The following is a 14,291-nucleotide window of genomic DNA, read 5'->3' as shown; positions in this document are numbered from 1 at the left end:
TGTTCATTCAGTTAGGCATCTGTGAGTGCCTTTTCACTATGCACTGCAGACTTGAGTCAGAGGTGCAGAGACCCTGTGGCTTTCAAAGCCTCAAATATTTACCGTCTGACCCTCTACACAAAAAGATTGCCGAGTGGTGCTTTATAGAATTTTATCTTTGCTTCATAGACATTTTGCATTTTATAGAAAAAATATTCTAGGGTAGAAAATAGAAGAAGCTTTCTCCTCGAATTTTTGGTTTGGGCAGATCTGTGTACCGTGCTCTCAGGGCAGTGGGGTTGTGAAGAGACACACGAGTCTCTTAGATGAGTCTTCAGAACTGCCATGTTTCCCAGGAAGGGGATAACCCATGTGTCTGCTGCCTGTGTGTATCCAGCTGTAATGTTGCCAGCAGGTTTGAGAAATCATTCCTGTTGTTTGATATGGTTGTGAGATTTTATCTTTTTTCATTTGTTTATTTTAGAGACAGAGTCTCGTTGTGTTATCTAGGCTGGAGTGTAGTGGTGCAAATAGCTCACTGCAGCCTAACCTGGGCTGAAAGGATCCTCCCACCTCAGCCTCCTGAGTCATTAGGACTATAGGTGTGCACCACCATCCCTGGCTGATTTTTTGTTTTTAAACGAAAAATTCAAATAATGTGGAAACCAAGCCACACCCAGCTTGATAGTGAGATTTAATAATTCTTGGAATGGGCTGGGTGCGGTGACTCACACCTGTTATTGAGCACTTTGGGAGGCTGAGGCAGGAGGATGGCTTGAGGCCAGGAGTTTGAGACCAGCCTGGGCAACATAGGGATATCCTGTCTCTACAAAAATGTAAAAAATTAGGCAAGGTGACTTGTTCCTGTAGTCTCAGCTGCTAGGGAGGCTGAGGTGGGAGGATCAGTTGAGCCTAGGAATCTGAGGCAATAGTGAGCTGTAATTGTGCCACTGCACACCAGCCTGGGTGACAATGAGACCCGGTCTCCAAAATAATGAAATAAAATAAAAATAATAATTCTTACAATGAAAGTAAGAGAGAAGGAGAATGGGTGGCCATCTAGGTGTGATGGGGGTTCTTCATTGGTGGAGGAGAGAGAGAATACTCTGGAGACAGCCTATCACCGGGAGGCAGATATCCACACTTGGCATAACAGTCTTTCAGTGAGACAAGAATTCTCTATGTGCATTTTTTTTTGTTTTTTGAGATGGAGTCTCGCTCTGTTGTCCAGGTTGGAATGCAGTGGCGCGATCTTGGCTTACTGCAACTTTGGCTTCCCGGGTTCAAGCAGTTCTCCTGTCTCAGCCTCCCGAGTAGCTGTGTATGCCACCATGTCCGGCTAATTTTTGTATTTTCAGTAGAAACAGGGTTTCACCATATTGGTCAGGCTGGTCTTGAACTCCTGACCTCAAATGATCCACCTACTTCAGCCTCCCAAAGTGCTGGGAATACAGGCGTGAGCCACCACACCCAGCCCTCTATGTGCATTATTATGACAGACGCATAAGCTAGTCCAGGGAGTTTGGAAATTTATCTATACAAATCTAAAATTTTCCAACTCACCTAAAGGGCATAGTTTTGTCAGGGAGCAATTTCTTTCTTTTCTTTCTTCCTCCCTCCCTCCCTCCCTCCCTTCCTTCCTTCCTTCCTTTTGATGCAGTCTCGCTCTTGTTGCCAAGGCTGGAGTGCAATGGCACGATCTCGGCTCACTGCAACCTCCACCTCCGAAGTTCAAGTGATTCTCCTGCCTCAGCCTCCCGAGTAGCTGGGATTACAGGCATGCGCCACCACACCTGGCTGATTTTTGTATTTTTAGTAGAGACGGGGTTTCACCATGTTTGCCGGGCTGGTCTCAAACTCCTGACTTCAGGTGATCTGGCCACCTCAGCCTCCCAAAGTGTTGGGATTACAGGAGTGACCCACTGCGCCTGGCCTCAGGGAGTAATTTCTGATTGGCAGCTTTGGTTTGCTAAATTATAGACAGTTGCCCTTTTGTCTCAAACCATACAATTGTGCTATCATTGAATTTCCTTCTCCCCACCAGTAAATGCCATGGCAAAGTCTAGTACCAAATGATACTTTCTCTTGTGTTATAAAGGTAGCATCTCTTAATACATTTGAATTTGCTATTTATTTTACGTGAAATAAAAATAATTTGTTTTTGTTTTTGTTTTGAGACAGAGTCTGGCTCTGTCGCCCAGGCTGGAGTGCAGTGGTGCGGTCTCGGCTCACTGCAAGCTCCGCCTGCTGGGTACACGCCATTATCCTGGCTCAGCCTCCCGAGTAGCTGGGACTATGAGTAGCTGGGACTACAGGTGCCCGCCACCACACCTGGCTAATTTTTTGTATTTTTAGTAAAGACAGGGTTTCACCGTGTTAGCCAGGATGGTCTGTATCTCCTGACCTCGTGAGGAGAGGTCAGGCCTCCCTGACCTCCCGTGATCCGCCCGCCTCGGCCTCCCAAAGTGCTGGGATTACAGGCGCGAGCCGCTGCGCCCAGCCAAAATAAAAATAATTTATGTCAAAATTATTATTTATTCTGAGAGCATTATGCTATTTACTGTATTTAAAATAATTATTACTTTAAAAAGTTTAATGTGTTACTAGAAAAATTCAGACAATATGGAAGTGTATAGAGCTTAGAAAATGAAATGATCTCCCCGTGCCCACCACCATTTTCACTGTACAGATTTACAGTATTAGAGGTTGACCATGATAGTTCACTGTGATGTTTTGGAACAACTTGTTGAAACTGGTTAACATTGCTTTCAACTTTCCCAAGTTTCCTGTTTGCTTTTTTATTTTATTTTACTTTTATATTTTGAGACAGGGTCTCACTGTCACCCAGGCTGAAGTGCAGTGGCATGATCATGGCTCACCACAGCCTTGACCTCCTGGGCTCAAGCAGCCCTCCCACCTCAGCCTCCCAAGTAGCTGGGACCACAGGCACATGCTACCATGCCCAGCTAATTTTTGTATTTGTTGTAGAGACAGGGTTTTGCCATGTTATCCAGGCTGGTCTTGAACTCCTGGGCTCAAGCGATCTGCCCACCTCATCCTCCCAAAGTGCTGAGATTATAGGTGTGAGCCACTGGGGCCAGTTTCCTACTTCATAGTTGGACTTGGTCTGTAGCATCTTAAAGTGGCCAATTATCAGACTTCTATTAGATAGAAGTGCAAAGTTCTGCCTGGCTGGGAAAAGCTCAAGCCCTTTGGGGAAAATTAAGACCCCAACTTTGAACCATTTGTTCACATTACAGAGTCATGGAGGCAGCTTGTGGCATTGGAAGGCCACCCTAGGGAAGCAGACTGGCTTTGGTTGCAGTGGAACTTGAGCTTTCACACTCTTTCATAGTGTGACCTTGGGCACCTTAACCCCTCTGACCTTCCGCTTTCTTACTTGGGAAGTGGGGATATTCAAATCCTCACAGGACAGTTGTGGAGTTTAATTACACAAGGAAACACAGCTATACCCTGTTGGAGAAATTCAGTCAAATAGGAGAGACAGAGGGTATCTAAACATCGTCATGCAAGCGAGGTTAATGGCACCAGGGGACTGCACAGCACGCGGTTGTGTAACGGGGCAGAGAGCCTGGGAAGTGATTTCCTTGCAGAATCCTGGCAGAGGAGCGGGAGTTTGCTGGTGGCTGGAAAGGGTGAAAGTATGAGGGCAGAGGTTCAGCCGTGTGGAGCATGCGACGTGTGCGGGAAGCATGGCCAGATCCTGAGATGGTGGAACCCACCAGCTAACTTGGCTCTGGTGCAGGAATCCCATGATAACCGGACTTGAACCACTCCTCCTCCTGGCCTCCTCCCCTTGGCACGACCCAGGCCTTCTGTGTAGAGGGCCTTTTTTCTTTTGCTTTCCTGGCTATCTCACACCATCCTTTAGGCCTCAGCGGAAGTGCCATTTTCTTTTTTTTTTTTTTTTTTTTTGGAGACGGAGTCTCGCGCTGTGTCACCCAGGCTGGAGTGCAGTGGCACGATCTCGGCTCACTGCAAGCTCCGCCTCCCAGGTTCACGCCATTCTCCTGCCTCAGCCTCCGAGTAGCTGGGAGGCGCCCGCCACCACGCCCGGCTAGTTTTTTGTATTTTTGGTAGAGACGGGGTTTCACCATGTTAGCCAGGATGGTCTCGATCTCCTGACCTCATGATCCACCCGCCTCGGCCTCCCAAAGTGCTGGGATTACAGGCTTGAGCCACCGCGCCCGGCCTAGAAGTGCCATTTTCTCAGTAAACCCTCTCCACCCCCACTTAGTCCCTCCATTCTTTAAAATTTTGTTTTAAGTTGTAAACACGACCTAAAATGTACCATCTGGTCCATTTCTAGGTGTACAGTTCAGTGGCGTGAAGGATGCTCACATTGTTGTGCAGTTGATCTCCTGAACTCTTTTCATCTTGCACAACTGAAGCTCTGTACTCTCAGCTGCCCCCCACCCCCTCTCCCTCCCATACTTGGCAGCCACCCTTCTACTTTCTGTCTCTGAATTTTTTTTTTTTTGAGATGGGGTCTGTCACTCAAGTTGGAGTACAGTAGCACAATCTCAGCTAACTGCAACTTTTGCCTCCCAGGCTCAAGTGATCCTTCTACCTCAGCCTCCTGAGGAGCTGGGACCACAGGGGTGCCACCATACCCGGATAAGTTTTTATTTGTGGTAGAGATGGGGTTTTGCCCTGTTGGCCGAGCTGGTGGTCTTGAACTCCTGACCTCAGGTAGGCGATCTGCTTGCCTTGGCCGACCAAAGTGCTGGGATTACAGGTGTGAGCCACCGCACCCGGCCTTTGCCTCTGAATGTGACTGCCCTTGGTACTTCATACAAGTGGAATCATACGGTGTCTGTCTTTATGTGACTGACTTATTTCATTTGGCCTATGTCCTCCAGGTTTAGCCCTGTTGTGTGTTTTTCCATTCCTATCACACGGTGTCCTTTCCTGTCATTTCCACATTATAATTAGGAAGTCACCTCAAAAGCTCCAAGCCTGCTGTGTACTCTACCGTGTGTCCCGCTTCCACCCCAGCTCATGGCACGTAGCGGGAGCTCCACGAAGAGTGACCGAACAGAATCTCCAGTTCCAACCCCAGTCTGTCTTTCCAACCTAATCTCCACCAGTCCCCTCTTGACTAGCTTCTTACAGCTGCGGCAATAAATTACCACAAACTTGATATTTGGAACCTCTTACAATTTGGGATGCTGGAAGTCCAAAATCCAGGTGGCAGCAGAGCCGTGCTCCCCTGCAGAGGCCCTAGGGGAGAATCCTGCCTTGCTTCTTCCAGCCCCAGGGGCTCTGTGGCTGGGGGCTGCATCCCTCTCCCTCCTCCGTCTTTGTCTTCGCATGTTCTTCTGTGTGTATGTCTCCTCTCTTTGTCTTATATGGGCACTTGCCATCAGATTTAGGGTTCACTCCAGTCATCCAGGATGATCTTAACCTTGAGATTCTTAACTTAATTATATCTGCAAAGACCCTTTTTTCAAATAAAGTCACATTCACAGGTTCTGTTGATCGGGACATGGACATATCTTTATGGCAGCCACGATTCCACGCGACTGCACCCTCTGAGAACCCTGTCCCCCAGCTGATCTGGCCTGGTCACGATCTCTGGACCACAGAGCCGCTTTTCACCAGGCTCTGTGGGTGGTGGTGTTGCTCCCTTGGAGGTCCTGCTTTTCTTCCTTGAACACTGAGATCCCCTGCTCTCTCCTTCCCTCTCATGTGTCCTCTGACTGCTCTAGGGGAAAGGGACATTCTTGGAAAGCTTCCTGCTGCTGCCTGGGTGTGGCTCACTCTCCCCTTCCAGAGGCTCTGTGGGGTCTCTCGTCTGTACCTCCACAGGGCCCTGGAGGCAGAGCTTGTGTTCTTGCTTCCCTGTGTTCCCTATGGTGCCAGAAACATGAGTATAGAGACTCTGGGAATACGTGTGGGGGATAATATGGACCTGGAAAGTGGGTTCAGACACATACTAATATTATCAAAGTGAAGACAAATAGTAGACCTGCAGTCATAGTCGCCCTCAGTTGTAAGAATACATATGTGTGGATATAGGCAGGGGATTTAAATTTGCCTTTTGTTTTTGGCAGGGAGCAGGTGTTAAATCTAATGAGCCTACATACCAAGTGGGTTTAAAGAACAATTGACAACCCCAGAGACATGCAGGGCCTGGTGTCAAACGATAGGCTGGCTGCACTGCTCGGAAGCTCAGAGTCAAGGTCCTGACTTTCCCCCGCTGAGGGCCATGCCATCTCTTGTGTGACCTCTGGAATAATTTAAATGTCACAGGAAGGGTCTGGTCCCAGAAGGTTTGAGCTTCCAGTAAAAGCGTCAGGGCTGCCTCTGGTGGTGGATCTCTGTGGGCGTCTTTTCCAGCCAGCATCCCCCTGCGCATGGCTTCTGCTCCCCAGCATCTCTAGCTTCCTTCCCGATTTGCTAAGGCTCCAGCCTCTGCCTGACTGGCTGGCCTTGCAGTTTGAAGGTCTGTCGTCATCCGGCTGCCTTGGACTTGTTGGGGTCCAGACTCCTCATCCCTGGTGTGGACTGATGTGCACCTTGGTCCTGCCAACAGGAGAGGGCAGCGTGGGAGGAGCAGAGGCTCACGTGTCAGGGACTGTGGGGCGGGGGGCTCTGTCAGGGGATTTTGGTGGGAGGCCATGAGCGGCGGATCCACTCCAGTTTGGAGGTTGCAAATCACCCATTGTGGATATCTTATTTTTCAGATTGATCGTGTCCTGTGCTGAAGATGTTTCCGGAACAACAGAAAGAGGTATGTCATCACAAATCCAAAAATAAATAACCCACATGTTTTGACTCACACGGGTTAGTTCTTCATTCGCGAACCATAAACCCATGGGTTGCTAGAGGAGGTTTCATGAAAGAACAAAGGCCCATCCTCCTGTACCTGTTCCTCCACTCCCACCACTGGTCCCTGCATGGCCTTCATTTTGGGTTCCAGTGACTCAGCTGTGGAGCACATTCCCACCCACAGCTCGTGACTCAGAATTCGCCCAGGCTCTGCCTCCCACCCCTTGCTTGGAGCCGTCTCCATCCAGTCTGCCTTCCTGCTTTTCTACTCCATTGACTCATCCCTGAATTCTCCTCCCTTCAGGTAGCAGCCCAGGGGAATTTCTGCCATTAGTTTCAGGTTTGCCCCACTTGTTGCCTGGGCTTGGTTTCATACAATACAGGCAAGACTGGCCCTTCTGCCTGCAACCTGGCTTCCCAGGCCTCCATGCTAGCCCCCTGAGCCTCTCCCTGACTGGGAGGAGGGTAGGACAGCCATCATGCCAGCCCCAGCTGAGTGTCCCTCCTTTGGCAGTACCTGTTGCCCTGCCTGCTGTGGTGCAGTGCACATTATCACTTGGTGAGGCTGATGAAGTGGAGAAGCAGCACAGGGGCCTGTCTAGGGAGTGTGCACACACTTGCACACGAGACACATTCACACACAGTAACATGGTCCTAGCTCACTGTGCCCAAGTTGAAAGCACGAAACAATTTATTTCAGAGAATCTTTCCAGAAAGTCCTTTGCTAGCTCTCACATCTTTAATTTCAGCCTTATCTTTGGCTTCAGGTTCTTCTCAGCAGTCCAGCCTGCTTGCATCCCTTAACTCTAGGCTGGGCTTCCCCGTTTTCAAAGGCAGTGTTTTGGTTTGTTTTTCAACTTTTAAAAATTGGGCTAGATGGGCATGGTGGCCTGTGCCTGTGGTCCTACGTACTCAGGAGGCTGAGGTGGGAGGATCCCTTGAGCCTGGGAGCCAGAGGTTGCAGTGAGCCAAGATCACGCCTCCGTACTTCAGCCCCGGCGACAGAGCAAGACCCTGTCTCAAACCAAAAACCAAAAACCAAAATAATTGTCTGGGCACCGTGACCCATGCCTGTAATCCCAGCCCTTTGGGAGGCCAACGTGGTTGGATTACTTGAGGTCAGGAGTTTGAGAGCAGCCTGTCCAACATGGGGAAACCCCATCTCTACTGAAAATACCAAAATTAGCTGGGCGTAGTGGCACGCGTCTGTAGTTCCAGCTACTTGGGAGGCTGAGGCAGGAGAATCTCTTGAACCTGGGAGGTGGAGGTTGCAATGAGCTGAGATCATGCCACTGCACTCCAGTCTGGGTGACAAAGCGAGACACTGTCTCAGAAAAAACACACAAAAAACGAAAAAAGACTGGGCTATAATATGTACAGTAAAATGCATAAAGTGTCCCAATCTTATGTATGTAGCTCAATGGATTTTTGTTTTTTTGTTTTAATAGAGACAGGGTCTCTCCTTGTTGCCTAGATTGGTCTCGAACTTCTGGCTTTAAGTGATCCTCCTGCCTCAGCCTCCCAAAGAGCTGGGATTACAGGCATGAGCCACTGAGCATGGCCTAAATGGATTTTTATATACCTGTGTAACTACCACTCAGATCAAAGTATAGATGTTTCTGGCTCCCCAGAAGGTACCCCGTGCCCCTTTCCAGTCAGTCCCCCTCACTTCCACCCCTAGAGGGACCTTACACAATACCTATACCAGGCATGCTTTTTTCCATCTCATTTTAAGTAATACTGAGACCAAGCTGCTTGCTCCGGGAAATACCCGCCCATGAAGTTAATGAAACTGCAAGGTTAAGGGCATAGTTGCCTCAGGATTGCCCTCGCCTCCAACACCAGTTGCAAGTTTGGGGCTTTCGTGAACCACCTTCAAGTTTAATAATTCACAAGAAAAACTCACAGAACTCAAGAGCTGTTAACCTCACAGATGCTGCTTGTTGTAGAGAAAGAACACAAACGAGAACCAGCCAAAGCAAGAGCTGGACGCACGGGCAGTCAGGTGGGGTCCAAGGGCAGAGCTTCTGGTCATCCTCCTGAAGGAGTCACGGGCGGAGTTATCCTCCCAGCACCCATGTGTGACAGTGTGCAGAGTCACTTGGTGTAGCTAGAATGATCACCTGGCTTCAAATCCATTGCTCTTAGAACAAAGTCAAAACCACCTGCATGTGGTCTCTAGCACTCTGCAGGATCCAAACCTTTCCCCAGACTTCTTTCCTGTGCCCCACCTGCCACTCCAGTGCACTTCTTCTTCCTTATTTCAGAGCTTATTTTAGAGCCTTGAATGTTCCATGCACTCTGACCCCCATGGACTTTTACAGATTTTTTTTCCACTGCCTGGAATGATCTTTTCCCCTAGCCTTCATACTGTGTTGACTGGCTGACTTCTCCTTATCCTTCAGGCATCAGCTTAGAAGTCAAGAAGAAGCTTTCTAAACCTTTAACTGTAAAAGATATTTTCATCTAATCACCTCCCAGCAGTATCCTGTAGTCAATGCCAGTTAGGAATAGAGAAGGTTTAGGTCAAGCCTTTCAGTACCTAGTGTCTGGTTGTTTAGTGGAAAGTAATTCAGGTTCCACCTAATCGAATATGTAAGGACCAAATGCAGTATGACTGATTGTTTTGGAATCTCGACCAAGGGTACACTGAGTATGGAAGCACTTTCCTCTCAGCACCCACTGCAAACATTACTAATTAATATGAGGTTGGCACGTGAATTGAGATTTATTTACCATTCTTGTAACAAGATTCATACAGCCTGGGAGTGACATCTTGGTTCTATCTAAGTGGTAGTACTCACCTTAAATTTTAGTTTTGTTTTTTTTCTTTTACACATTTTGGGGGTGAGGAATCAAATGTAGTCTCTCTTGTTAAAACAGCTTTATGACTGTAATAAATCTAGAAAGAGGAGAAAAGGGAGTGAGAATCTCCCTTGTTAGTTAAACATGTTCCATTTGCACAGTGGTTTGAATTCCCAGGAGAGCAGTATCCGAGCTGATGGATCTTCTCCATAAAAAGGCCTTGGCATTGGGCCATTGTGAAATTAAAATGAATTCAGATTCATTCATGCATGCAACTTTAATTTACAATTAAAATATTATGGTTACATATTTTAATAAGAATAATTAGATGGACCCAACTGAATCAACTCTTCTGTTTAATGAGACAGAACCCAGACTCCAAATGGAAAGGCAGGTGGCTGTGACAGGAAACGCATTTCAGACAGTGTCTTTTGTGGAGCTAGGCATTTTTGTTCTTTTTATATTTGAATGTCCAGAGTAAGCTGTTTGATTTTTCTGTACTACTCAGGATGCTTGCCTCAGCCTTGCTGAACTCATCCTGTCGGGTGTATGAGTGAGCATTTGATCCAGCTGCACACAGTCCCTTTCATGGAGTCGGACATTCTTGCCCAAGCACCTGCTCCCTCCTCCATAAGGGCACTGGGCTCTTTCCTTGGCACAGGGCTCAGTTGGTGTAACTAGACTGTTCCTCCCTGTGTGATGTGACCTGAAGTGTGGGCTGAAACAACCCTTTTGAATGTATGTGTGCATGCATGCATATCTCCCCTGCTTTCCTGGATCATGATGTCTGCATTCTACTTTTAGAGATTTATCCCTTTAGGATAAGTGCTTTTCCCCTTCCCAAATGCACATACTTCATACTAGGTATAACAGCAGCTTCTAGACAATTACCAGTTATTGACATTTTAGCGATGATACATCCATCAGTTCTTTGGCAGGGAATATCCTGAGTAGGGCAGGCCGAAGTGGGCCCTGGAGAGTTGCACAAACCATGAGGACTCCACCACTGAGGGAGGAGATGGGGCACTATGGGGAGAGCCAGCAGGGAGGGATGTGTTGCCATTTTGGATGAGCAGCCCCTAAGGTTAATATTAATATGTCCAAGATACGCTTATGCTGACCCATGGTCATATTCTGGACTTGCTCTAGGAAAGCATGTTTTTGATATTGGGAAACTGACTGGAAACCGACTGGGCTGGAACTGATGATATCATTAACAAATAAATAATATTATCTAGGATCCTGTGATGCTGGGTACTTTGATGGGAAGCAACAAGACAGAACATTTTCCCACTCCCCAACACCTAAATTTGTTGTTCCTCTCTCCCTCGTTTCTTCTTTCTCCCTTTTTTCCCCTCCAATCCCCCGCCTCCATTTTTCTCAGTCTCTATTATACTCAGTTATTAAGTGTTCCTATTTGAAAAAATAGTTAGGTTTCTATAAGAGGCAATTTACAATCTTCTGTAAGCAAAGACAAGCAGCTGGGAATATTGTCTTCACACATACACGCCAGGTTTCAGAGAAGGCTGCTATCATTCTGAGCACTACATTTGTGTTATAGTTACTGTGAGGACTCTGGTATTTTTTTCTGAGCCTGTCCCAGAGAAAGATCTTCCTTCCTTTTTTTTTTCTTAACTCTTCTTCCAGATTTTAAAATAATTGTTCACTGCAGAACATTTTTGGAAAAGTATACAGGAAAAAATAAAACTTTGAGCTATTTCTTTCTAGTCTTTTTCTATACATATGTATATGTCATTTTTAGAAAATTGAGATCATACAGAATTTATAGTTTAATATCTCACTCTTCCAGCTTAGTGTTCTAACACATTTCAAGAAATACTTCACCAGCTCTGTTTAAATTAGAAGTGTCTTAGAAAAGGAAAGAATTAGTAAACATAAATTCGTCTTCACATTTGTTAAGAAATGAAAAAAGTAACTGTACAGTGAAGAAATCGGACAAACACTTCCTCAGCCAGGTGATCACTGTTAACACTCACAGTGATGTTATGTTGATAGCATGTACCCTGGAAATGATAAAAATGGCATTTTACCTTTTGAAATAGGTAGCTTTCCTTCTGAAAACCTGTAACACCAATCTAATCATGAGACAAACATGAGACAAATCCCAATTAGAGACATTCTGCAAAATACCTACCAGGGCTTCTCAAATTGTCAAGGTCATGAAAAATAAGGAACGCTTGAGAAACTGTCACAGCCAAGAGGAGCCCAAGGAAACACAATGACTAAATATAATGTATCTCAGGTGGGATCTTGGAACAGATAAATGACATTAGGTGAAAATTAAATCAATCTTTTTTTTTTTTTGAGAACAAGTCTTGCCCTGTCGCCCAGTCTAGAGTGCAGTGGCGCAATCTGGGCTCCCTGCAAGCTCCGCCTCCCAGGTTCATGCCATTCTCCTGCCTCAGCCTCCTGAGTAGCTGGGACTACAGGCGCCTGCCACCATGCCCAGCTAATTTTTTGTATTTTTAGTAGAGACGGGGTTTCACTGTGTTAGCCAGAATGGTCATGATCTCCTGACCTCGTGAGTGATCTGCCTGCCTCAACCTCCCAAAGTGCTGGGATTACAGGCATGAGCCACCGTGCCCAACCAGCAATCTTAATGAAGTATGGACTTCAGTTAATAATAACATGTCAATGTTGATTAATGAATTGTTACAAATGCAGCATGCTGATATAAAATGTTAATAATAGGGGAAGCTGGGTATGGGATGTATAGGACCACTCTGTACTATTTTCATAATTTCTCTATATCTAAAACTGTTTAAAATAAAAGGTTTATATTAAAACAAGTATCATTGACATATATATGCTCACATAAAAAGATTTCTGAAAGACTGTACAGTGAACAAACCAATAAACAAAATAGTATTTATAAATGTAGGTTATGCTCCCGTTTGTGTTAAAAAATTGCACAAAGCTTGGTGTGTTGGTGCATGCATGTAATTCCAGCAACTTGGCCAAGGCGGGAAGATCACTTGAGCCCAGGAGTTCGAGGCTGCAGTGAGCGATCGTGAATAGCCACTGCATTCCACCCTGTGCAACGGAGTGAGACCTCGCCTCTTAAATCCCCGAAACAAAAAAATACACAAGGTAGAGATGATAATATAATGAACCCCCATGTATGTACCTACCAACCAGCTTCAACAGTTTACTAACTCATTATTAACTCATAACCAAGCTGTATCCCCACCCCACCTATTTCCTCCTGCTACCACAGTCAATTATTTGGAAACAAATTCTAGGTATTATATAATTTCATCTGTAAATATTTCAGTATGCATTTCTAACAAATGACCTTTTTAAAAAATGAACCATATTATCACATGTTAAATAATTAAACAATTCCTTCATATCATCAAATATTCAATGTGCAAATTACCTTGATTATTTTGAAAAAAATTATATACTTGGTTATTCTAATTCTCTATTTAATTAGGATTCAGATAAGGACCACACATTGCATTTGGTTGATACATTGTTTAAAGTCTTTAATTCTCTCTTTTCCCCCTTTTGCAATTTATTTGTGGAAGAAATTGCATCTTTTGCCTTGTAAAGGTTTTCACATTCTAGATTTTGCTGATTGCATCCTTGTGGATGCCAATTATTTCTTACCGCAGAAGAGGAGGTTTTTTGTTTTTTGTTTTTTTTCCTGCACTTTTCCTAATGTGTTACAGGATATGAAAAGGTAACTCTCACTGATTTGGGATACTACTTGTGTAAAGAAACTTGAAACATTGTGAACTATTATAAGTCCTGTAAAAGGCAGGTCTAGCTAAATCTCTCCACAGTTGTTTATCCTGAAGTAATAAAAGCTTTTCAAAAAGTCATCATTCAGTACCACCAGAGGATGCTATTTAAACATACTCCATGCTGTAGAGTGGCAAGTAATATCCCTTGTCCTATGTCTCTTAAGTTATTTGTTACAGCTGTTGTTAGGAAATAAAGGAAGGTTACTTGATATATTCCTTCCGCCTTTCTATTTTGTTATTTGTAAAGAATATAGTATATGAAATGTGCTAGATTTTAGTTGTGAGATTGTTATATAGGGGTCCTGAATAGCACTCCGGTGATTAACACACTGGTAAATTCTTTTTTTTTTGAGTCAGAGTCTTGCTCTGTCGGCCAGGCAGGAGTGCCGTGGCACGATCTTGGCTCGCTGCAACCTCCGCCTCCCAGACTCAAGCAATTCTCCTGCCTCAGTCTCCCAAGTAGCTGGGATTACAGGTGTGTGCCACCACACTTGGCTAATTTTTGTATTTTTAGTAGAGACGGTGTTTCACCATGTTGGCCAGGCTGGTCTCAAACTCCTGACCTCAGGCAATCCACCTGCCGTGGCCTCCCAAAGTGCTGGGATTACAGGTGTGAGCCATCACACCCAGCCCACACTGGTAAATTCTATAACCATTAGTTCTATGGAAAAGTACCTAGCGCATTGTTGGTATACAATGTATTTTAAGTGAATGAATGAATAGTTTAAATACATGAACATGTAAAACATTACTTTGAAATAGGAAAAAAAATGTCCTAAGAAGGAAGAACAAACTGAGACAAGTTTGCATTTTTATGGTAGAAAATTCTCATCAAAGCTATGAAAAATTAATATTCACTTAACGCCTAGATGTTCTGCTTTATTAGCTTTCGTCTTGTGTGATCTTTCTGTAATCTAAGTAAATTTTTTTTTTTTTTTTTTT

At 45.2% G+C, this 14,291-nt stretch overlaps 1 protein-coding gene across 2 annotated transcripts in view; it reads left to right on the top strand.

Moving 5' to 3' along the window:
- The window catches only part of SNX10 (sorting nexin 10), a 91,525-nt gene that overhangs the window by 56,737 nt on the left and 20,497 nt on the right, over window positions 1-14,291 (top strand). For both annotated transcript variants that reach the window (XM_011972280.1, XM_011972279.1), the window contains one exon: window positions 6,690-6,736. In XM_011972280.1, coding sequence (XP_011827670.1) covers window positions 6,713-6,736 — 24 coding nt within the window. In that variant the 5' untranslated portion in view covers window positions 6,690-6,712. Of the gene's footprint in view, window positions 1-6,689; window positions 6,737-14,291 lie in introns of those variants that run through there.

Source organism: Mandrillus leucophaeus, unplaced genomic scaffold (assembly GCF_000951045.1).
Source record: "Mandrillus leucophaeus isolate KB7577 unplaced genomic scaffold, Mleu.le_1.0 Scaffold128, whole genome shotgun sequence".
NCBI classification, from domain to species: Eukaryota; Metazoa; Chordata; class Mammalia; order Primates; family Cercopithecidae; genus Mandrillus; species Mandrillus leucophaeus.
Note: the sequence above shows the minus strand (reverse complement) of the source record. Positions and strands in the feature narration are given on the sequence as shown.